A 25175-nucleotide genomic window follows, 5' to 3' on the forward strand; every position below is an offset into this window, starting at 1 on the left:
TTAAAATACACACATTAAACATATATTGCGTTTCTCAAGGAGCTAATTCAACCCATTGAAAAATTGTCAATTGGCAACTTTTGTCAAACGGTGTAGGAATAAAGGTGTGCATTTCTGGCAGGCCAGCCTAGGGAAGAGGAGAAAGCAGCAGCTGGTAAAAGGCAAACCTTCAACAAACATATTCGCCTGTTGTATCTGCTTATATAAACCAGTCTACCAAAACATAAAATCAAGACCTACGCATGTATCTGCTTCCATATGCTCTTTGTATTCCTCCAGTACAGTCACTGAGAAAACACTAAGAAAAAGATGCCTTTCCAGAGTCACTGAACATGAGAAAGTAAGGGAGGAAGCTGGAAGAAGGGCTGTGATTTCACGAATGCACGAGAATATCGAATCAGATCGCACTGAGCCATGGTCATCAATTAGGTAGACTGTGGACCCAGAACAAGAATCCATCATAACAAATTGTCGGCTTTAATACAGTTAGTATGTGAACTACTGCCAGGCTTAACCTGTGGAAACCCCACTGAGGATATGGTTGCTGCTACTTTACACTAGAGAAGAATTCACCTTCTTATTCAGAGGGTTTTTTTTTTTCAAGTTTAAACAATATGAAAAGATTATTTCATTATTTACCAAGAATACAAAGTCAAAAAAGACCAAGGCTGTCTCCAAGAGATTCATTCAGGAGTTATTTCAGGGACAAATGATAGGTTTCTAAACCAAAAAGTGATTCAAAAAATATCCAAATAAGTATTCTGTTTAGCACTAATTTTCACCACGGATGTTTTCCTCATTTTAAAGCACTGTATTCTGCCTTATCCCATAAGGCAGTAATAAGCCCACAAAAAATATCTGCTATTCCACAATTAAATTTACATTTCTTCCTTTGGCACTAATGAAGAAATGAGAGTTCCCAAGCCTATGTGCTGACAACTACAATTGTTAGTTGCATTCTGTAGTTCAACGGTTTCCAAGTAAAATCCATTACTGCAACAAACTGTTTTATGAGGATACATCTTAAGGACCTATATTCCAACCAAAACCTGATGCTGAAAAGCAACTCTTTAGAGAGAACAAGACAGGCAAAAATTTGCTGGAGAGATTTCCTGGGATCATGCACCCAGCTAAGCAAATATGAACCAATTTCTATAATGCAACCACCACCAAACTTCTTATAATAAACAACTTAATTTCTGTCTATAACAAGGGTGACATATTATAGGGTCACACGTTGGCCTTTATTTAGAACTAGGCTATGTTTTCATCTCTGTAATACCAGGGAGGGGATACACATATTTAATGTAAACATTTTCATAGAGAAGGTACTCTGATTTACCTCTTCTCCCTGCCAAGGTAGAGAGTGTATCTACTAGCTTACTTGTTCTACTATTTGAAACATGAAAGTGACTGAGAGGTCGAAGAAAAGTCTAACCTCCTGTTCACAGGAAGTGTTAAGAAATCACCTCTAACTCATTTGATATTTCTTTTCAAAAAGGCAGTTCACTGAAGTTGCAATTCAGCAAGTGCTCATTTTACATCAGGAAATCCACCTCCTGGCCCCAATTCTCTAAAGCAATGCCTAAGGTCCCCAAAATGACTAGGTTAACTGTGTCTAAATACCAACCGGCAGAAAAATTTCAAATGTTATCAGAATAAAACTTCAGAAATGAGCCCATGAGAAAGTAAAGGTGTCAGGTCCCCTCCCCAAATCCGTACACTTGAGTCCTAGTTCACAGTACCTCAGAATGTGACCTGATTTGGGGACATATGCTCTACACAAGTAATCAAGCTAAAATGAGGTCATTAGAGTGGGTCCAATTCCAATACGGCTAGAATCCTAAAAAAAAGAAGCAAATTTGTACACAAAAACAGGCCTAGAGGGAAGACAGCCAGAGGAAAAAGATGGTCATCTCTAAGCCAAGAACAGGGGTCTGGAATAGAAGGACACCTTGATTTTGGACATCCAGCCTCCCAAACTCTGAGACCATAAATACCACCCAGTGTGTGGTACTTTGTTGTGGGAGCCCTAGAAAACTAATGCAAAAAGACATCCCCAAACCAGAAAGGAGGAGGAAACAGTCATGTGGTATAAACAAAATGTCTGAGCTTGATTTTTAAAAAGTCTCAAATTAAACAGGAGAGAAAAGTATAGGTGTGCCTCACCTCAAGAAATTCTTAAACAAGGTATTAAAAAAAACAAATAAAACCAGAGCCACTAATTGTAGGACAAAATCTTGCATTTGGAAGAAGCCTTGAAGTACGGTTTGGCATTACTCTCCCCAAGTAACTATGTGCACTCCCCCTTGAACTACTGCCACTTTTCCCTCCCCACCCCCACTACTAGCAATGCTCCTTCCAAGAACTGCCTGTTCTCATGGAGTCTGCCTCCTTTTTTCTCATTCTCTCCTGAACCCACTCCCATCGTGTTTTTGCCTCTACCCCTCAATCAGAATTGCGTTTGCCAAAATCACTGTTGACCCCCACCTCAAAAAATCCAAACATCAATTCTCAGCCTTCCTCTTGCTCCAACAACAGCATGTGATTCAGTGCCTCACTGGCTTCTCCTTCAACACTCTCTTCATCTGGACTCGGGGCCCCCATTCTCCTTCACTGGCTCCCCTACCTCTCCTGACACACCCCAGCACATGGTCCCCTTCTTTCTCTAGCTAAAGTCACTCCCTGGAGCGCCTGGATGGCTCAGTCTGTTGAGCATCTGACTCTCGATTTTGTTTCAGGTCATGATCTCAGGGTCGTGAGATCAAGCTCCAAGTCGGGCTCTGCACCGGGCAAGGAGCCTGCTTAGGATTCTCTCTCTCTCCCTCTCCCTCTGCCCCTCCCCACCCCTCTCTCTCTCTCTCTTAAAAAAAATTTTTTTTAAATAAATAAAAAAATAAAGTCACTCCCTGGGAGATCTTAGTAAAGCCAATCATCCCTTAAAAAATATATAAAAATAGGTTTTAATTCAAAATAGATACAGAATCCAATTGCTTCTTACCATTCCACCCCTAAAACCTTCATCTAAGCTGCCATAATGCCTCAACTAGATTATTGGACTAACCTAATTAATCTGTTTTCACCCATGTCCTATCATCTATTTCCATATAGCAGCTAGTTTGAACTTTTTACATATAAATCATATTATAACTGTACTCAAAACCCTCCGGGGCTCTCCTCTCATTCAGAATAAAAGTCAAAGTCGTCAGGGGCACCTGGGTGGCTCAGTTGGTTAAGCAGCTGCCTTCGGCTCAGGTCATGATCCTGGAGTCCCGGGATCGAGTCCCGCATCGGGCTCCCGGCTCGGCGGGGAGTCTGCTTCTCCCTCTGACCTTCCTCCCTCTCATGCTCTCTGTCTCTCATTCTCTCTCTCTCAAATAAATAAATAAAATCTTAAAAAAAAAAAAAAAGTCAAAGTCTCCAACGTGTCCTAAATGGCATCATGTGATCTGCCACACCCCATCTACCCGTAATCTGTGTTCACATCTGTCACGTCCCCCCTCACTCATCCCCCCCCAGCCCTGGTGGGTCACTCATCTTTGAACATGTCAAGTGTATGCTTATCTCAAGGCCTTTGCACTTGCTAGTCCCTGTGCCTGGAAGCCCTGTCCCCAGATGTCTGCAAAGCTTGACCCCCCCCCCTTCATTCAGGCACTGCTCCAAGGCCACAGCATCAAAAGCCCCTTCCTGACCTCTTAGAGACCAGACACCTCCTCTATCCCCTCACCTCCTTTATTTTTCTTCTTAGACGTATACCAGCTGTCACATGTTTGCATGATGTCCATATTCTGCCCTTCTACAAATTCCCTAAGAGCAGGAACTCTGTTTTTATCCACTGATATGTTCCTGGTACCTAGCCCAGGGACAAACACAAAAAAGGGGGCTGAAGAAATATTTGGTGAAAGAATAAATGAACATCATGTAGCCTTGTCCTAGAGGAGGTGTTAAATAAATGGCACTTTGAAAAGTAACGGTAAGTGATTATAACCATCCATGGCTGTACACTGGAGGATGTTTCCCAGACCCTGTCCTCTGAGATCTCTAAAATGGAAATAAATCACTGGTCTGTGATTCTAATCTGCAGCCAGGTTGAGAACCACTACATTAGACTGTAAGGTCCTTAAAGGAAAGATTTTACTTCTTCATCTTGAAACCTCCAGCACAGCTGCTGGCAAAGTGATTAATAATATTGATTAAATGAATAAATCTAGGAGAAATGGTCATTTAGTCTTTGCTTGTGTACTTCTATTGATGAAGAGCTCACTAGTTTATCAAGTCTTTCCCATGGCTATACATCATTAAGGGTTACAGTTCCCCCGTAATCTGAAGAAAAACGTTCCTCACCATAACATCCACTCCGTGGTCCCAGGTCAGTAGTCTGAAATACACCTTAAGTCCATCCTTTAAAGGTAGCTCTTCATAGATCTAAAAGCAATCGGTCGGAGCCCTTTGAACTGGCTTCTTCTCCAGGTAGAACAAATCAAAAAATCAAAGCAAATGTAGGAAGTGTTAGGCCTCAGATTCATTCCACCTGAGCAGGTGTATCTCAGCCACAACTAAGGGCACTTAATCCAGGTCTTGAATGATAGAGATTTGCTACACCAGAGAGAGAAAGGAAATTTCCCATGTGGCCATGAGCTCCACAAGGAAGGATGGAAGTGCATGAGAATCTCTGAAAATGGGGAATGATGGTTAGATGGTTAGAAAACGGGGAGAATAAGTCAGAGGGTTGAAAGGGAAGGGAGTAAAGCGCACAAAGAGAGCTAAAAATGATCTCCTGAGACCACGTGATAAAGGACTTCACAGACCAAATTAAAATGATCTGTTTCATGACTGAGTGATGTGGAGCTTAGAGACAAGAAGGAAAAAGACTAATGACATCAAGTCTCTATTAACCAATCAGAAATGGAAGCAAGAAGAAAAACTAGTTTCAGGTACAGAGAAAGATAATAAATTTGGTTCAGGATGTACTTCATTTGAAGGGATCCATGACATCCTACTAGAGGTGTCTTCTAAGGAGCTGTAAATGTGTTTTTGGAACTTGATGGAGAATTAAGCATTGGAAGTTGGATTTAAGATTCATTTGAACAAAGGCTTATGTCAGACAAGCAGTCAGATGAAAAATTCCAACAATGGTTTTCCACAGTGGGACTGCAGGTGATATTCATCTTTTTGGCTTGTTCAAAATTGTTTATAATATACTCAAATCATGTACTCTCAAATGTATACTCAAATTGTGTATAGTAAGCACGTACTACTACTATATACACAAAATTAAGAATAAAGGCTAGGATTCAGAGAGGACATATATAAATGCAAAGAGAAGACGACCAAAAGCAAAAACCCGGGAAAGCAACATTTACCAAACAAGAAAAGAGTAGCTAGCTAAAGAAATAAGGATGTTAAGACTGAGTGATACAAGATTTCAATGTCTTAGAAAACGAAGTGAGCAGGCTGGAAACAGGATTAAATGCTGCAGAGAAATGGAGTAAGACGAGAAATAAAGAAACTGCTAATAATTAGAGATGATCACTGACCATAACAAGAGGTTTAGGAAAATGATTGGGATAAAAGCCAGACTATAGTGAGTTGAAAAAAGAGTAGAAAAATAAAGAAATAAAGGTAAAGACTGGTTTTGAAAGGAAGGTCAGAAAAAAAGTCATAACTGAAAAGAAGGTCGGGGTTAAGAACTGGTCTACGTGTGTCTGTATCCAGCAGAGAATGCAGAACTCACTACCATCAAGTGGAATGAGTCACATCATTCTCCCTGTCCTGTCAAAGTCACCAGCTACTGCTACAGAAGAAATAAACCCAAATAGGACAGGTCAGCCAGTCTCACAATCCTGGTTCCTACTAGTACCTTTTGTTTCTCCAGAGGAAAAGGAAAAAAAAGAAAAAAAAAAGAGTTCCCAAAATTTGCAGAAGCACTACTAGTCTAAATGCATTCTTACTTTGTTCTAAAGGCAAACGTGTTAGTCAACCAAATTCCTACCACCTCCCACCAAAAAAAAAAAAACAAAAATGCAATTAAAGCTAGCTATTTTGGATTTTTCTTTTTAGAAATATAATTTCAACTAGTAAATGAAAGTAATGAATACATTTAATTGTCCTTCCAAATGAATACCAACATTACTCTCATCTAGAGCATACACAAATGCTCAACACCATGAACTAAAAAAGTCCTCATTTTAGCCTCTGAATGCTTGGTTGAAGGTCCGCCTTTGTTCTGTGCACTCTGCCAAACATTATTTTTTTTTTTTTTTAAAGATGAGTTTCAAACTCATATTGGTTCTTTTTTTTTTTTTTTTTTAAAGATTTTATTTATTTATTTGATAGAGAGAGCGAGAGAGCACAAGCAGGGGGAACAGTAGAGGGAGAGGGAGAAGCAGGTTCCCCGCCAAGCAGGGAGCCCGATGCGGGGCTCGATCCCAGGACCCTGGGATCACGACCTGAGCCGAAGGCAGACGCTTAACCATCTGAGCCACCCAGGCGCCCCCCAAACATTATTTGATAACAAAATGATCTATAGGCAGACAGGCAGGCAAATGGAAGTAATTCCAAAAACAAGCCTATCTAACTGACTAACTGAATGATTAGCTTTTCAAAAAAATCAAGACTTCTCTGAAATAGCACTAAATACTGAGTACAACAGAAACCTAAATTACCTCCCAGAATATCTCAGAATGCCAAGAGTCCTTTCGTGCCTACATTTACATTTTAGGCTGCTGCTGCTGAACTTTATAAACAACCTATTTGAAATGCTCGCTAATGAGTTCTTGATATTCATAGATTACATTATCATACTGGAGCTTAAGCATATCAAGTACCATGATTAGAACTATAGTATGTTAAAAATAGATAGTCATATGTGGTAGAGCCATACAATGGAATGCTACTCAGCAATAAAAAGGAACAAAGGAACAAACTATTGAGCACACCACAATGTGATCAATCTCAAAATCATTATGCTAAGTGAAGAGAGCCAGGCCAAAAAAAAAAAGACAGAGAGAGAGAGAGAGAGAGAGAGAGAGAGAGAGAGAGTGAGCGCGCGCACGCCTGACATGGGATTCTATTTATATGAAATTCTAGAAAATTCAAGTGAATCCACAGTGACAGAAAGCTGCTCAGGGGCTGCCTAGGGACAGGGTGGAGGATGGGGTGGATTACAAAGGGGAAGCAGGAAATCTCTGGGGGTATTAGAAATGGCTATCTTGATTATGGTAATGGTTTCATAAGTGTATACATATAACAAAACCAACCAAATTATATACTCCCTAGCTATGCAGCTCAATGTGCTTCGATTAATCTTCAAATAAACTTAAAAAAAAGAGGTTAAGGCAATTGTGTAGCCTTCCCATAAAACATCTGAATAACACTTTAAAACAGTATAATTTACATAAGAAGGAGTGGACTAATAAAACGATTGCTTTTAAATGGGCTATTATGTGTCAAACACTTAGAACAATGCCTGGCCCCCGGAACTGTAATGTAAGTCTTTAAAGATAAAGAGGGAATGGAGAACAAAAACATTAAAATAGTTTCCATAAAATGAGAGAATTATTGCCCATTGGTTTTAATTCTGAGTTGTCTTTGGTACAGAGTGTTTTTTCCAACAAAAGAGTTTGGCCTTTTACATCTGAAGTTTCACAGGCTTCTGCTTTAAGATGTCATCAGGGGAGCCTGGGTGGCTCAGTTGGTTAAGCGACTGCCTTCGGCTCAGGTCATGGTCCTGGAATCCCAGGATCGAGTCTCACATCGGGCTCCCTGCTCAGCGGGGCGTCTGCTTCTCCCTCTGACCCTCTTCCCTTTTGTGCTATCTCTCATTCTCTCTCTCAAATAAATAAATAAATAAAATCTTTAAAAAAAATGCATTTAAAAAAAAAAAATGTCATCAGAACACCCCCCACCCCCACCCCCTCCCCTCACTCCCGCTTAGCTCTCCTTCTCCGTTCTCTATTCCCACAACTGCACAGGTCAAGACAGGGACAGAACATGCCTGACGTCCAGGGCCCATCACGTGTGCTTACTATGGAAGAACCACAGACGGCTCTGCTTTCTTCCTTCTTAAAAAAATTCTTCTAAAAAATTTTTCCACACAAGAATCCAGTAGAGAGAGACTGAGGTTCCCCCCTCAGTTGATCAGCGTACCAGGGGAATAAAGTTTGCCAGACAAGAGAAACTGGACTAGGGACTCAGCACAGACACCGCATCCTCAAGAGAAGAGAAGAATGTACGGGCACGTACGCACCTGGGTGGGGGTGAAGCACAGCAGGATAGAGAGCTCTTTTTGTTAAAACATGTGAAAAAATGTTCATCATCATTAGCCATCAGGGAAATTCAAATCAAAACCACATTGAGATACCACGTTACACCAGTTAGAATGGCAAAAAACTGACAAGGCAAGAAACAACAAATGTTGGAGAGGTTGTGGAGAAAGGGGACCCTCTTACACTGTTGGTGGGAATGCAAGTTGGTACAGCCACTTTAGAAAACAGTGTGGAGGTGCCTCAAAAAATTAAAAATAGAGCTACCCTATGACCCAGCAATTGCACTACTGGGTATTTACCCCAAAGACACAGAGGTAGTGAAAAGAAGGGCCGTATGCACCCCAGTGTTCATAGCAGCAGTGTCCGCAATAGCCAAACTGTGGAAAGAGCCGAGACGCCCTTCAACAGATGAATGGATAAAGAAGATGGGGTCCATATATACAACAGAATATGACTCAGCCATCAGAAAGGATGAACACCCAACTTTTACATCAACATGGACTGGACTGGAGGAGATTATGCTAAGTGAAATAAGTCAAGCAGAGAAAGTCAATTATCATATGATTTCACTTATTTGTGAAGCATAAGAATAGCATGGAGGACATTAGGAGAAGAAAGGGAAAAATGAAGGGGGGGAAATCAGAGGGGGAGACGAACCATGAGAGACAATGGACTCTGAGAAACAAACTGAAGGTTCTAGAGGGGAGGGGGTGGGGGGATGGGTTAGCCTGGTGATGGGTATTAAAGAGGGCACATACTGCATGGAGCACTGGGTGTCATACGCAAACAATGAATCATGGAACCACTACATCAAAAACTAATGATGTAATGTATGGTGATTAACATAACATCATAAAATTAAATTAAAGTTAAAAAAAAAATGTGCAACACTAACATCTACCCTGGAGCAGAAGATAGCGATCTAAAACACATAAGGGAGTACTGCCTTGAGAAAAAGGAATCTAAAAACGACTGACTAAAGGCAAAAAACATTATCAAGAGGTGCTGGGTGCACTTCATATGATCCAGGACAAAGGCTGAGAGAAGTAGGTGTAGCGAGAGGTAAGTGTAGACCAGTTCTGTGTAGGCAGAGTGGGAGGCAGTGAAGTTCAGCGGAAAGCGAGGTCTCTGGGGATGCAGGTATCCCAGCCTTATGGCTCACTACCTTTGACATGTTTCTCAAGTTAGTCCTTGCCTTTGAGCTTCAGTTTCCTCAACTCTAAAGCCAGAGGGAGGGATAGCTGTGCGGATTACTGTGAATGTAAGTAAAGGGCGTCACACGTTTAACTACTCAATAAGTAGAACTTGTTATCGAGAAAATCGAAGGTAACAAAATACTAGAATTAACAAGACCGCTGTGTAAGAGACTAGATATACAATTAATTTCCAAAAACCAATGGCTTTTCAACCTATCAGGGAAAACTCAATTAAAAGATGGCAGGGGAAAGCTGGCCAGAAAAAATAATAACAACAAATACTTAGGAATACGAAGTCAGTGCTCGTGAAAAGTACAGAATATTCCAAGAACCAAAGCAAACTAGGTCTTCAAATGCGAAGGTAAGTCTATAAAGATGACAAATTTTTCTAAATAACAAGAGATTTAACAGAATCCAAGAGAATATTCCAATGAGTTTTTTAAACTTCTCAAAATTATTCTGAAGTTGAACCTAAAGACTAAATGAAGTGAGAACAGCTAAGAAATTTTTGAAAGAAAAGCAACAAGTATCTTATAAAATCATATTATAAAACCCTGGGTGCAATCTTGATTAAAAAAAAAAAAATCAACAGGGGCGCCTGGGTGGCTCAGATGGTTAAGCATCTGCCTTCGGCTCAGGTCATGATCCCAGGGTCCTGGGATTGAGCCCCACGTCAGGCTCCTGGCTTAGCAAGGAGCCTGCTTCTCCCTCTCCCTCTGCCTCTCTCCCTGCTCATGCTCTCTCTCTCTGTATCTGTGTCTCAAATGAATAAATAAAATCTTTAAAAAAAAAAAAATCAACAGTACAGAAAATAGCCTAAAAGAAATCAAATATTTTTGAGTATACATATGTCACATATTATATATAAAACAATAGATTAAGAAGTATATACCCACCCACACAATAGATGGTATAGAAAACAAATCAATGGAGAAAGGATGAATTATAGATTGTTCAAAAATACTATGTGTGAAAACTGGTTATTCAGGAAATCAAGTCAGAGGCTTACCTTACATTAAGCATGAATAAAATTCTAGAGGAGTCAAACTGAGGGGGTAATTTCACAGCATATTGTTAAATGAAAAAAAAAAATTACCAAACTGTGCCAAATATTCCCATTTTGTAAACATGCATGTATATTCATAATGAAATATATGCAAAGATGTCTGATATATGTGATAGAGACAGAGTAGCCTGATTGTTATCAGTGTGGGTACTGGGGCAACAGCTGGGGCTCACAACTAGTCATACAACCATGCTGGAAGTATTAGGACCAATCTCATTAGAGGTTGGAAGATGAATCAATTAATAAACAAAAAGCCCTAAAATTGTACTTGACTATTGTTCTTTTTATTACTCCTATTACAAATGCTATGGTTTTAAGAGTAGTGTGTTTATTTGGCGGGATTATGAGTATTTTTCTAGAATGCACACATACTGCATTTAATTTTTGAAAGGTCAAATGTAAAAAAAGGAATCATAACAAAATTGAGCAAATAGTGTTAATATTTATCTGCTCTTTAGATAGGGAAGCACTTCCATAGCATACCAAGCTCAGATATGTTTAAGCATCTACTGTCATTTTGGCTCAAGTTACTTCCTAGTATGCATTATTGATATGCCTAAGAATTACCAAATAGAAGTCAACGTCAAACTTAAATTTCAAATGGCCAATTTTTTCCACTCTCAATTTTAGGAGAGTGTTGTTAAACACCAAAGGCATTGTTTTGTGTTTACACTGTTGCAATCTTAGAATAAAGTGCTAAATATGACAGATTAGAATGAATGTGTCCTAGAACTGAAGCACCAAGGATATTTATCTTCTTGCCTGTTACAATAGGAATGTATGTAACCTTGAGCAATCATTGAACTGCCCCTTACATCCACCATAGGAATATAGGCACAGTGTAGCAAACCAGAACTCATAGATGTGACCTAGGCCATCAGTCTGTCCAAAACAGGAACCCTGAAAATTTCAAAGTACAAAGAAGCAGTTCATGACTCTACAAATATAAAACACCTTCTCGAAATAAAACTTTTTTAAATAAAAAGAAATAAAACACCTTCTTGGATGAACTAAATTCTGCATTCTTCTGCCTACTACCCACCAATCCTAATTTCATCCTCTAAATAAATGCCTCTTACACATGACTGCACATAATGCATCTGAAGCTCACGATCATGATTCCTTTAAGTCTCCTCAGAGCTAACCATCCTCAATCCCTTCAGTCAGTCCTCAAGTATTTGGACATACTTTCCAAATAGTTCATTTCCTAGGGGCGCCTGGGTGGCTCAGTCGGTTAAGCATCTGCCTTCGGCTCAGGTCATGATCCCAGGGTCCTGAAATCCAGTCCCACATCAGGCTCCCTGCTCCGCGGGAAGCCTGCTTCTCCCTCTCCCACTCCCCCTGCTTGTGTTCTCTCTCTTGCTGTGTCTCTCTCTGTCAAATAAATAAAATCTTTAAAAAAAAAATATTAGTTCATTTCCTAATTGGCACATCAAGTCAACGTGTCCAGATGTCAATATCCCTCTTCAAATATTACACTTCAGTTGAATCACTAACCTAAATTAAATGTCTACCTTCTATGAGTCAAGCACTGTGCTCATATTAATAAAGCCTAAGACGCATACCCCATCGTTGCTTTTAGCAGCCATGTGATATCTGTTGTTTCAAAAGCACTTGTAAGCCAGACTTCCTCATCCTATGCTTGAACATCTAAATTTCAGAACCAAAAAGAACAGTCTACATTTAACAATTATGTTTGCCCATTATTTTAGCCTTTCAAATCATCTTAAATCCCAATTCTGCTTTCCAAGTCATTAGGCATCTTTCCCAGCTTTCTGACTTTACGAAATTTGGTTAAGCCTTCCCAAAACCAAAACATCAATTAAATAGTGAAACAACAACAGCTCAGAGATTACATACTAACACTAAAGGTACAGGAGGCCCCTCCATCCGTGGTTCTGCCATGTCCAAAAGCAGACAATCCCCCTCCTGATGTATAGTCCGAAGGTCAAAAGTAGCCAAATGCTACTTCATTCACCTCACTTCACCTGATCACGCAGGCATTTTATCCTCTTACATTATCACAAGAAGGAGAGTAAGTACAGTAAGATATTCAGAGAGACCACATTCACATAACTTTTGCTATAGTATATTGTTACAGTTGTTACATTTTATTATTGTTGTTGTTAATCTCTTACTGAGCCTAATTTTTATTTTTTTTAAAGATTTATTTGACAGAGACACAGCGAGAGAGGGAACACAAGCAGGGGGAGTGGGAGAGGGAGAGGCAAGCTTCCCGCTAAGCAGGGAGCCCGATGTGGGGCTCGATCCCCAGACCCTGGGACCATGGCCTGAGCTGAAGGCAGACGCTTAACGACTGAGCCACCCAGGCTGAGCCTAATTTTTAACTTAAACTTTGTCACGGGAGTGTATGTATAGGAAAAAACATAGTATATACAGGGTTCAGTACTGTCCAGGATTTCAGGCACCCACTGCGCATCCTGGAATGTATCTCTTGTGAATGTGGGGGGACTAGAGCATTACACTGAAGACCTTCCTCCCAATTAGCATCAATTCCTTAAATTAATAACCTCAGGGTACATTTGTTCAAACAGTCAACAATCTGCTAGTTATACCATCATTCAGCATATACTGCCGCTTCTTGCCCTACAAAGATAAACATTTCAAATGCCTTACTGGACATCAAGAAATGCCACATCTCTCTCATTCTTCAGATTTACCAGTCAGCTAACCCTCAGCCAGCTTCTGTGCAATCACTCTGCGGGCTGTGCCCTCTCGGGCTCATTCTCAATTATTTCTCACTCTGCTGGCCTTTTTTTTTTTTTTTAAGATTTCTGTATTTGAGAGAGAGTGGGGGAGGAGGAAGAGAGAGAGTCCCAAGCAGACTCCCCGCTGAGTGCAGAGCTCGCCCGACCCTGAGATCATGACCTGAGCTGAAATCAAGAGTTGGACACTTAACCCACTGAGCCACCCAGGGCCCCCCCCCCCCCCACCCCCCGCCTGTTGCTCTCAGACACGCAGCTGTCTCCGGGAGAGCACTATGCGGCTATCCCTGGGGCACTTTAAACTCATGATGCCAATAACGAACTCATTCTCTTTCTTCCAGCCACCGGCCTCCTCCTCCTCCTCATGAGCATTCAATCTCAATGAAAGGCTGATGATCCACCCAGGAGCCTGAGCAGAAAACCTAGCGGTCACCAGAGACTACAATGTACCATCCAGCACCACCCTCCCCCTCCACTCAGTCAGTTGCTTAGCTCTGTTTTTTCTCCCCCTGGGAGAGGCACCAGTCCCCTAACTGATCTTCTGGCCTCCATTAAGATCCCTCTTTTATCATCCTCCATTCACCAACAGAATAATCCTTCCCATCTGACATCAGTGGCTCCCCACAGCTTTCCTGCCTTCCTCACAGCCCCCTCATCTCTTGCCACCCCTACCCATGTGCCTTCACTCTAGCCCTGGACATGCTCACAGGAGTTCATCCCTCCAGGGCCATTACGTAGCCTGTTTGCTTTGACTAAGATGCGCTGGCCTCTGTGCGTCCCAGAACGCACTTCTGGAAATCTTTCAAAACTCAGCTCAAACAGACTTTCTCTGAGGCAGGGCTCCTTAATCTGACTTAGTTGCCCCTTCTCTGTGCTTCTGTTTAACCCTGCGCGTGACTCCCACACAGCACTTAGCCCGTCTGTAGTATAATCATAGACTGAGGTAGTATTAGTTTTCCCGTGAGAGAAACAGACGATACGAACTCATTAAATACTAGGTGAACAGACAAACATGTGAATGGCCACTGAAAATGAGTAACAGAGAATGAAGTAGGGCAGTCTTGAAATTTCAAAAACAGAATCTCAGAGCAAAAGACTGTCAATCCAAGCCCAAGAATTCTTAGTCACTTTGCAGCTGCTTCAGTACTTTTGTCAGCCAAACACATGATAGACTTCCATTTACTGTAGGAATTTAATAAGGTACTATGTGCCAAGCATCAGTCTTTTTTTTTAATTAAATGTATTCCTATTTGATTATGTTAAGGGAAGTAATTCCATATACATTTTTATGGTGTTAATAATTATTGGCTTTCTCTGGGTATTATCTCAAAACATGTAGACAGGGAAAAAAAATCAAGGGAAAAATATTTTCAATGTATATTGAATGTTATCCTTACTACAATGAAGAGCTCATATATGTAAGAAAAATATTAAGTGAGGGGCTCCTGGGTGGCTCAGTCGTTAAGCGTCTGCCTTCGACTCAGGTCATGGTTCCAGGGTCCTGGGATCAAGCCCTGCATCGGGCTCCCTGCTCAGCGGGAAGCCTGCTTCTCCCTCTCCCACTCCCTCTGCTTGTGTTCCCTCTCTCGCTGTGTCTTTGTCAAAAAATAAATAAAATCTTTAAAAAAAAAAAGAAGAAAAATATTAAGTGAAAACACCCAAACAGAAAATTCCCTAAAAAGTGAAATATAAAAAGCTAAGTGATATGAAAAATACTGACCCTCAGTAGCGATTAAAGAAATGTAAATTGCATCAGTGAGACAGCATTTTCCACCATCAAGTTAGTAACAGTAACAATTTTCACTGTTGGCCAAGATATAGTTCATGTCCTTCCACCTAAGATTTCTACCACAAGTAATCTAGCTTCAATAATAAGAAATTCAGGCATGGCTTATGAAATTATAACATTTTTAAATTACAATTAAAAACCTCAGGGCCCAAAATTAAATTTACTCATTCATTCAACAAATATTTATTAAGCATTTACTGTGTCAAGCACTGTTTGAGGTGCCAGGGGAAAAGTAGCCTATTTTGAAATAGAGAAAGAAAAAGGGAGGGAGGAAGATATTGGCCTGTCTTTATGGAGCTTGCAATTTATTGAGAGGGAGTCATAAAAACAAAACAAAACAAATAACTAGAATATATACATTACATAATGGATGCTAAAAAGTGCTACGGAGATAAATAAAAGCAGGAAATGAGGATGGAAAGAAGGAGGGTGCTATTCGCAAGAGGTGCCCAGAGAAGGCCTTACTGAGAAAATGACAGCGGAGCAGAAACCAGAAGCACATGAGGGAGAAAGCCAAGCAAACACCTGAGTGAAGGAAGGTCCAAGCGGAGCAAAGCAGCAGCTCCTGAGAAAGGAACTCACACAACATATTCCACAAAGAGCAGGGAGACTGGGGAGGCTGAAGCTGAGCGAAGAATGGAGAGAGTAGTAGTAAGAGACAGGCTTTAATAAGCCTCATCAGAGACTTACTGGAGGCTGGATGGTATTGGAAGCCACCATCAGAGCTTGGGCTGGGACTGAAGCCTTTACGAGAACTTTGAGCAGCAGAATGACACTGTTTAGGACTTAGGTTTTAGGTGATCTCCTACTGCTCTGTTGGGAACAAACTAAAGGAGACGTAGATGGGAAGTTATAATCCAGGCAAGAGAAGATGGTGGTGTGGCCCAGAAGGTGAAAATTTCTGGCAGTGTCTTGAAGCAGAGACAAGAGGGGTTGCTGACAGACTGGATATAGGACGTGAGAGAAAAAGAAGTCTGTGGAGACTCGAAAGTTTTATAGGCCTGAGCAAAGGAAGGAAGGAATTGTCATTAAAGGAAATGGGGAAGGGGTAAGTTTGGGGCAATGTCAGGAGCTGAGCTTCAGACGTGTCAGATTTGAGGTAACTCTCCACGTGGAGACACAGAGGCTGTGCTTGCTGGGAATCCAGGGAAAGCTCCGCGCCAAAGATGTCAACCTGAGAGCTGTCCACATGTAGATGGGATTTAAAGCCGAGAAACTGGATAAAATCACCAAGAGTGGGAGGATGACAAAAAAGATAGGTGGACCGAGGAGGAAGGGCAGGGAAGCCCCAATGTAAAGAAGTCAGGGAGATGAGACAGAACCAGGAACTGAGAAGAATCACAGTGAAGAGAAAAGCCAAGGGAGTGAGGTGCGCCGGAAGCCAAGTACAAGTTTCGTCAGTGACAAGAGCAATCAAGTCCAGGGCCTCTAACCAGGCAGGTTTTAGGAGGAATAAGGGCTGGGTTTAGTGAAGAGGTCACTGTTGACCTTGAAGAGAGCATTTTCAGTGAAATGGTGAAGTAAATGACTCATAAGTGAACAGTGGCAGACATTCAAATGATGCACTATTTTGCAATATATTACATATTAAAATATTTTATAACTATTACGGAAATACTTACAAAGAAGTGTCAGTGTCATTGGGAAATGGTTACAACAAGAGAGGAAAAGATATATACTCTGGGCTCACTTGTGGTTTTGAAAAAGAAAATGGGTAAGTAGAAAATGAGCTAAGACATTAATTCCAGATATTCCCCAAGAGGAAGACCAGAGCTGACTTTTTTAATACTTTCTTTTATTTTCTAAAATTTTCACTATGCACAACTTGCGTAATTAGGAAAAAATACTCCTATAAGATACTTTCATAAGTAAACAAATTTCCTTTCCGCGTCCCAGCCCTTTCCACTTCAATCCATACTCTCAGAAACACTGTTCTTAACTTAGACAAGCATAGTAACTACTACCTGGCTCTGCATTAAAATTTACAAAGCATCTCCAAATGCATTAGATTCTCCCAGTAACTCTAACGTGGATAAGGCAGGAGTCACTGTCTCCATTTTCAGACAAAGAAAGATTCAAAGAGGTTGATTTGCACAAGGTCAAGGTAACACAGTGGCAGAGCCCAGATGTGAATAAATTCCTTGATCACCTTTGATACTTTGTCTACTATAACAAGAAGACACTTGCAGTTGGAGTAAAATATACACAACAATCTCCTCCCCGTAACTAGCAAACATTGGCAAACATTTACCAAGAAGGCTGACCATACTTTCTTAATATTACCATGTTTTTCTCTTCCAATGTCTATTTCAGGGAGAAACACTCGGTAATTTCCAGGAGCGGCTGCTTCTTTCTTCCCTCAGACCTTAGGCTCCTAGAGAGGGATGACGATGTCCTCTGCATCCTGTATTATTAGCTGAATCCTGCCTAGTACCTGGTGTATAGAAGATAACAGAGAAATGCTTGCTGATACACTTCATGGTAATGGGAGGAGCTCGGGCTCCATTTGATGTGATTACTGTAGGAGTTTCTAAGATGCCCTGAAGAAACAGCAAGTCAGCTTGAGTTACAGCTGAAGGAACTTTAACAATGAAACAGGTCCCTGGGTTTCAAGCAACTAAACTGTATTCCTCACCTTATACCTAGGACGTGGTTCTCCTACATCGGGGTACAACATAATCCCCTGGGGAGATGGCTATAACACAGACTGCTGTGCAAAGCCCAAGAACATGCATTTCTAACAAGTTCCCAGGGAATTTTTTTTTTCTGAGATTCTTTTTTACTTATTTGACAGAGAGAGGGGGGGAGCAAGCAAGCACAAGCAGGGGGAGTGGCAGAGGGAGAGGGAGAAGCAGGGAGCCTGAGGCAGGGCTGGATCCCAGGACCCTGGGATCATGACCTGAGCCAAAGGCAGATGCTTAACCGAATGAGCCACCCAGATACCTGTTCCCAGGTAATGTTAACACTGCTAGTCCTAGGATCACACTTTGAGAACCACTGACCTAGAGAAAAAAACTTCAAAAGTAAAGATCTGAATAAGCAATAAATAGTATCCTGAACTCCAGAGCTATAAACTGAGTTGAAGAGTAAACTTCAATATGTTCTGATCACTGAGTTTTTATTGCAGAGTCTTAAATCTGGTATAACTGAGAGAAAATGTCAATTAAGATTAAATGTACTATAAAGATTTCTTTTTATAATGGAAAAAGTGGAGGCCACCCACACTACTTTATTTTGAAGGCAGTGATTAGGGCTGCCAGAAAAGAGGACCTACATCCTACTTATCTTTAAAAAAACCCCTAAAGTGTCTTAAACATAAAGATATCTAATCACTGTTTGCTGAGTAAGACGATGAAATCCTCCACTCAATGAGCATGTACTTGGAGGGAGAAGGGGAGGGTGTTCAGAGCCTCTGGTAAAGCATTTGGACAGGACTCAGAAAATGCTACCCCTTTGGATCTATAAAGTGGGAGAAGGTACTCCTTCCTGCAGATGGACACAGACCTGTGCCAGGATAGCTGGCTGGCCACACACACACTGGATGGATTCTAGCTTTTAACTGCTCCCACTGCTGGGTGCCCTTCTACAGTGCACAACTCACCCATCCTTACAGGGCAGTCCTGCGTGTGCAAAACATTTGTAGAATGGCATATGCATGCCCGAGAGTAAACAACAGCCTGTGACTAGAATTCTGAGAAAAGATCCTTTGTCTTTAGCAGTTAAAGGCTTGAGGAGTTAAAGGAGGATACAGAAACTGATCCCCGCCAGGAGGTTTCCTTTGTCTGAGATGTTATCACCACCAGGCACAACCTTCATCCAACAAACTCCTATGGATCCATTAGGTCTTAGCTTGAACATCTTTTCCTTGGGAATCCCCCCAACCCCAGACTAGAATGGCCATATACTCCCACTGCACACAGCGATTTTCCATCATACCACTACGGCAAACATGCTTACATGGTGGGTGGCGTTTTGATTCTGCCCTCATGAGATGAGAAAGCTCAACGTGGGCACAGCCACATGTTTTGTTCACTGTTCTACCGCTAGTACCTGGTACTTAAGTACACAATAAACATGGGTTTAATACTGAAATAGTACACATAACTTAGACTACGAAATGTAAAAAGGGACAAGAATTATCCATGGTTTCTTCAGGGAGAAGGAAAAGGCAACCAAAATTTGACTGATGTTTTCTGACAATAAGGAATTATTATAAGATCCAAGACACTTCCGAAGAATACACTATGATAGGAAAATGTGCCACTCTATATACTATGCTCTGCTATTTCCATCCCTTGTGCTAAAATATGACACTTCACAGAACTGTCAACTCTTAGTTTTACATTGTAAATATTGATGGTGTGAATACTTGTTCACATTTGCCTAAAACACGAGAAATGGTTCTGAGCTTAAGAACTTGAAAGGGAAAATCACCTCCACAAGCTTCACAGGCAAGATTAATTACCTTAACTGCTTGAAAACAAAGGCTGAGTCCTAACCCCTTTCAAAACAGTGTGACTTTAGAATCTCTGACACCCTCCCCCACAGCCCATGACCTTCAGAGACTGTCTGCTGAAAGTATATTTCTCAACCATTGTCCTCCAAATCTGAAAAAGATACGGCCATGTGCAACTCTTCTGATGGACGTGGACTTGAAAGACCTAATCTCTTACCCAATCTACAAAGGCTATATAATAAAATTCTCCTCTATCACCTCCCTTCCTCCCTCGCCACCACCCCCCCACCTTACCTCCCAGTTAATACTCAAGCCATCCCCACCATTCCAGAGAAACCACTCTGCCATTGAGTACCAGCAACCCAATGGTCAGATTCAATCTTCTCTTTTCGGTCCTCATCGTATTCGAGTTTCTTTGGCCAAATGACACCACAACCACCCTTTTCTTTCCTTCAAAGGCTTTTCTCACGTTCCTCACAGTCTGTGCTGTCCATTTCCCTTACTCTATATGTCTCCTTTGTGGACATCTCCATTTCTGCCACCTTAATGTTGGTAAAACCCGTCTTAACCTTGTGTCTTCTCTGTTCCCACTCCCTGGGTGACTGCATCCAATAAAGCAGTTCCAACCATGCCTTTCATTCAAGTGATTCCCATGTCAGCACATACCAGGCCCTAAACGACACGGCCTGATACCCAACTCCCTCCTGACAAACTCTACTTCAAGTCAACCTCCCCAGAACCAAGCTCCTCATCTTCTCTTTGTCACAGAGGTCAGATGCACCATCTCCTCTTCAGTCCAAGATCCTTCATTTCCTTACCCTCCACATTCACTTCCCAGCAATTCGACCTTCTGTGAGCATGCCCCCTTTGCCATCTTCATTGCCGCTCCTTAATCGAGGTCCGTCATCCTTTACCTGGACTACTGCAATTGCTCCTAGCAGGTCTCACCTCTTTCTGTTTCCGCCCCCACTAATAGGGATTCCATACCGTGGCCAAACTAAAGCATATCGTGTTGCTCCTGTTGTTTACATCTTTCTGTTTCTCCCCAACATCTACCAAATGAAGACCAGCTTCTTAGCATGACACACGGCCCCCTACGATCCACCTTCTTCTGCTTGCCCGTTAGACTCATCTCTCATTAAGCTCCCCACGGCAGGCTGTGTCCCAGCTACAACCTATTACAACACAATGCAGCTTTGTCTTTCTGCCCTTTCTCAGTCTGCGTTCCACCCTGGAAATGTCCTCCTACCCCACACACACATCTGACCTTTGTCTGCTTGGCAAATTTTGCCTCATCTTTCCGGTCCCACTCACTTCCTTGATAGGGCCTTTTCTGACTTTTCCCACGGCATGTGACCTCTCCCTTTCTTCTCTCATGGTCCCAAATCACTTCGTGGCAATTGTTTACATTTCTGTCTCATCCTTACCCGATTAAATTTTATTTTTTTAATTTGTAATTTCACATCATCTGACATGTCACCCAGCACCTAGTATAAGCTCAATAAATGCCTGTGGAATAAAAACTGTTGGCAAAAAGGCATCATTCTCAAGATTCAAAGACCGGTAGAAAATCGTATTATGCAGGATTTTAGAGGAATGAACTAAAAATCAAGGTCCAAATTTAAATAATGCATACATAATCCACTTAGTTCTGTTCTTTTTACTCTCATGCACTCTATGTTCTAATACCTTACTCCACCTCTGAATCATCTGTTGGCCTTTATCATTTTTTTTCCTCTGACAGTGCCATTAAGTCTTATTATTCAATGAGGCAAAAATTCCAGTCCAATTCCATTATTGGATAAGTCTATCCTCTGAGCCTCTGAAATCTCCCTGTAGACCCTTCCTGAAATATCAGGATCCAGGCCTACTAATCCAGCAATAATCAACTCTCACATTTACATAGATTGTTTTCCTTTAATGTATATTAATCTCATCCTCACAACAGAAATAGGTAGTTTTTATTACTGTCATTTTACAAGCAAAAAACTGGTGCCAAGAAACCCAGAGGATGCTTATCCTTCCTATGTTTCCCTACGCATAAGCCTGAAAAATTAATTCTGCACTTTCTGACGTCGAGTCTTCATATTTTTTTTTTCCTTCAACACCATTTACCAAAGTCACATCCTCCTGTCCTTCCTCTCGGACACACTGACTTTACTTTTTTATTTCTGTCTCCCAAACTACAGCCTTCCTGTTTGTGCTCGTGCTTCTACCCTGCTGATCTGATCACCAGCTGAGCTTTCATTCCAAAGTAATCATTTTTCTCCCCTTTTCAGCTCCATAATCCAATGACTTGACAAAGGAAGCCGTACTTCATGAGTTTCACCCCAGAGTCTCATTCTCTGCGAAAATCTAAGTGAAACTTTACCCATAACCCGATTGTCTTTGTGAAGGGTTTTTTCCAAACTTCAGCAATTATAACTTGATTACTCCCAGGCCAATGTTCTGTGCCTCTCTTTTTCCTTCTCTAGCTTTCTTCTAAGGAGCAAGCAAGGAAAATGAAAGTCTACGTAATGTAATCATGTCTACTTTTATAAAAATACTGGTCAATGAAGGTAAAACTCAAACTACTGGGAGGAAATGAGGTTTAGAATCACAGACTTTCCCATCCTTTTCAACATTCTCTCATATATTAAGAGCTGGCCTTAGTTTCTAGCCTCTGACCTTCATTGTACCCTCTCTGCTCCCCAAGCACATAGCCGTGTTCTGGTGTGCAGCATTCACCTCCTTCTCTATTACTCAATAGTGGAAAGGGATAAACAGGTAAGAGTGAACACACAAAACAGTTATTTTATTTCTTTGTCCATAGGAGTTGGACTACAATTCCACAGCTCCACCTCAGAGGACGCCTCCTCCCTTCCTCCCAGCACAAACAGACCCTTACCCTCAGAGCCTGGAAAACACCTGCTCTTCCCCCTTTCCTCTCAAAAACAGTGTCAGAGAGAAACAATGATCAATTCTAGAAAACTGTCTCAGCTAGTTAGACCAGGTGCCCAGGAGCGGATTCAGCCCCTATGAGACTGCTTGGCCTCTCCTATTTCCAAAAGAACCTCTAACTTTCAGTCAGTCATCTAACAAATGTTGTCAGTCATCAGGAAGAATATCAATGCATCCATCCATCACCATTTCTAAAAACACAACCAGCCACGGGCAAGCTCAATATAATCCCTCTATATAAGTCACGTATTCCTACTTTTGGGGGGGAAATTCAAAGGAGACCTCAAGGCACTGAGTCACATGCAATTTCTAAAGTCAGTGCAACAGCTGGGATTAACTGAAGAGAGTCTTCCTGAACTTTCTGTCATCTTCCTGCCTCTCATTTCACTATTTCTTTGTTAGGCTGCAGGCTCTTACTCTGTTCTTTCTAGGTGTAAATCCGTGGTGCATGTGATCATCCAAATGATCAGTCTAGTTGCAGTGACCACATCAGTCCACTGGCCCCAAATTTCACCCTGATGTTTCAAGGAGATTCTTCATTACTAAGAATTAGTGTTAAAAAAGCTTAAGACATTTCCTTTCAGAAAAAGAAGTATGTTGTGCATACGGAGGCTGCGGGCTGGAGGCAAGGCATTAGGTTTGTCCTGTTACAACAGCTGATGTCCAAGAAGCAGCTTTCTGTGGAAATCTGGAAGAACGGATCATTCCCAGGTGATAGGTAAAGCTGGAGAACACAGATTAAACTACGAATTATATTGATAAAATCTGAAGTTAAACACAGCTGTTTCTTGAGAGCTTGCCCTGATTTCCCCAATTGCAACACTCTCATGTGCTCCCACATATGCCTTTGATCTGTTTCTCTCTCATTTCAGTCTGTCCTGGGACTTGTACTATGAGAGAGGAAGATGAAAATCCAAGGATGATGGACGATGTCCAGAGCACCCATCCTCTATAATTTAAGTCTGGGTAAAATTCAAAAGTTACAGCATCACACACAAAGGAACAGGGTCTGGCCTTTCTTCTCAGAGGGGCTACTGGCTAACCTGTTTTTGCTACAAAAATTAAAATGACCCATCACCCTGATTCCTAGCCATCTTCCTAAAAACAGTATCCACTCCCCATATCCTGAACATAATCACTCAAAGTAGGTCAGAAATGTTGCTTCCTTCCCCTCATTGATTTTCATTAAGAGGCTGCACTTTCTGGAACACTAAAAGGAAAGATAAACACCCACTACAAGTGCCAATGACACCCCCTGTAAATTAAATCCAGTTCCCCTAAAAGCAGGAGAAAATGTCATCACCCATAATTTCTTCTTTTTGGCCATAAGTCAACAATAATCACTAAGTACAAAATAAACAGTGGCGATGCTTCAGCCAGATGAACACCTCCCAAAAGGAGCATATTCACTCTGTCTTTTCTAATTTTCTAGATCACCAACCCGCCTCTTCCCTAAGTACACACTCTTTTATTCTCCCTAATTCATATCCGTATTTTGCCAGAAGGATGCCAAGTGTTACCACACACTGGCTTAGCAAGTCCCCAGGGCCTTATCAGGAAGCTGAGTGGGGGCGAGTGGGAAGAAGGGGTTTGTAGAGACCCCTACAGGGTCTAGGGGAAGAGAAGGGAGTGGAGACACGGGGAGGAGGGACATAGGGGGGCCGGGAAGCGGGGAAACCCTCCTGTGGCAATATCTGGCTCTCTAGAAGAGCTGTGAAGAGATGGGTCTCCACATCCACCAGCGGGGCTTCCCCAGTCTCCCCGCCATCCCACTTGCTGAAATCTCTGCCAAGGCCCAAGTCCTCGAGCCTGGCACTCAGAAGAGGGCGCCGCAAAGTCCTTCAGAGCCCTCAAAACAAGAGCGCGAACAGAAAAGCATCCCCCAAAAGACAGCAAAGCCACACACCCTCTCTCTCGGCCAGCCTCCCGGGGCGGGCAACTTCATCCCTGCAACACACGGAAGCCCCGGTCCGCCAAGGAAGGCAAGAGGCGACGGCAGGGAGGAACAAACGGGCACCCGCCTCGCCCCTCACCTCCCGCTCCCTCCTCTCCCTCCCCCGCAAACTCCAGGTAAAGGACCAGGTGCGGCTCACCTCCAGGCAAGGAGGAAGCGGGCGGCCGGAGGAGGAGGAGGAGGAGGAGGAGGGCAGGTCCCCAGCCCAGGCCGCCCGGCAGCCGGCGAGCGCCCAGCAGCAAATCCAGGCGGGGCTCCAGGGCGGCGAGAGCCCGCAGCGAGGAGCCCCCGCCCGCCGCCCCCGGCCCCTCCCCCGCGCCGGCCCCGGGGCGAGGAGCCGCATCTCCGTCCCGCTGCGGTCGGCCGGCCGGCAGCAAGGCAGCCTCCCCGGGTGGGGTGCGCTCGGCTCGCCGCTCGCTCGCCCCCTGCCCGTCCGCCCGCTGACAGCTCGGCTGCGCTCGGAGCCGGGCAGCCGGCGCCGGTGCTCCCGTCACGCCGGAGGGAGGGACCGCGGGGCGCGGGCGCGGCGCGGGGGCGGGACGCGGGGCGGAGACGCGGGAGCCCGGGCGCAGGTGGTGCGGGCGGGGGCGGCGGGCCGGCCCAGCGGGTCCGGAGGGGTTGCACCGCGGCGGGGCCCGAGCGTCGCGGCGCCGCGGAGGGCGAGAGACGCGGCGGCCCCCCGCGGTATCCCCCGGTCCCCGTGGCCGGCCAGGAGGGGCGCTCCAGGCGCGAAGCCAGAGTAAAACCCAGGACATTGGGATATTGTTTATCCGGCGGCGGG

General features: G+C 42.9%; 1 protein-coding gene across 1 annotated transcript in view; it reads right to left on the bottom strand.

The window, feature by feature from the left end:
- ELAPOR2 (endosome-lysosome associated apoptosis and autophagy regulator family member 2) overlaps positions 1 to 24824 on the bottom strand; it is a 186313-nt gene extending 161489 nt beyond the window's left edge. Inside the window, exon 1 of the mRNA XM_073898735.1 lies at positions 24534 to 24824. Within this exon, the coding sequence (XP_073754836.1) occupies positions 24534 to 24737 (204 nt within the window). The 5' untranslated portion in view covers positions 24738 to 24824. The remainder of the gene's footprint in view (positions 1 to 24533) is intronic.
- Positions 24825 to 25175: the final 351 nt, after the last annotated feature.

The sequence above is a fragment of the Callorhinus ursinus genome, unplaced genomic scaffold (genome assembly GCF_003265705.2).
Source record: "Callorhinus ursinus isolate GAN/ISIS: 27379988/994484 unplaced genomic scaffold, GSC_fseal_2.0 scaffold12, whole genome shotgun sequence".
Taxonomy (NCBI): Eukaryota; Metazoa; Chordata; class Mammalia; order Carnivora; family Otariidae; genus Callorhinus; species Callorhinus ursinus.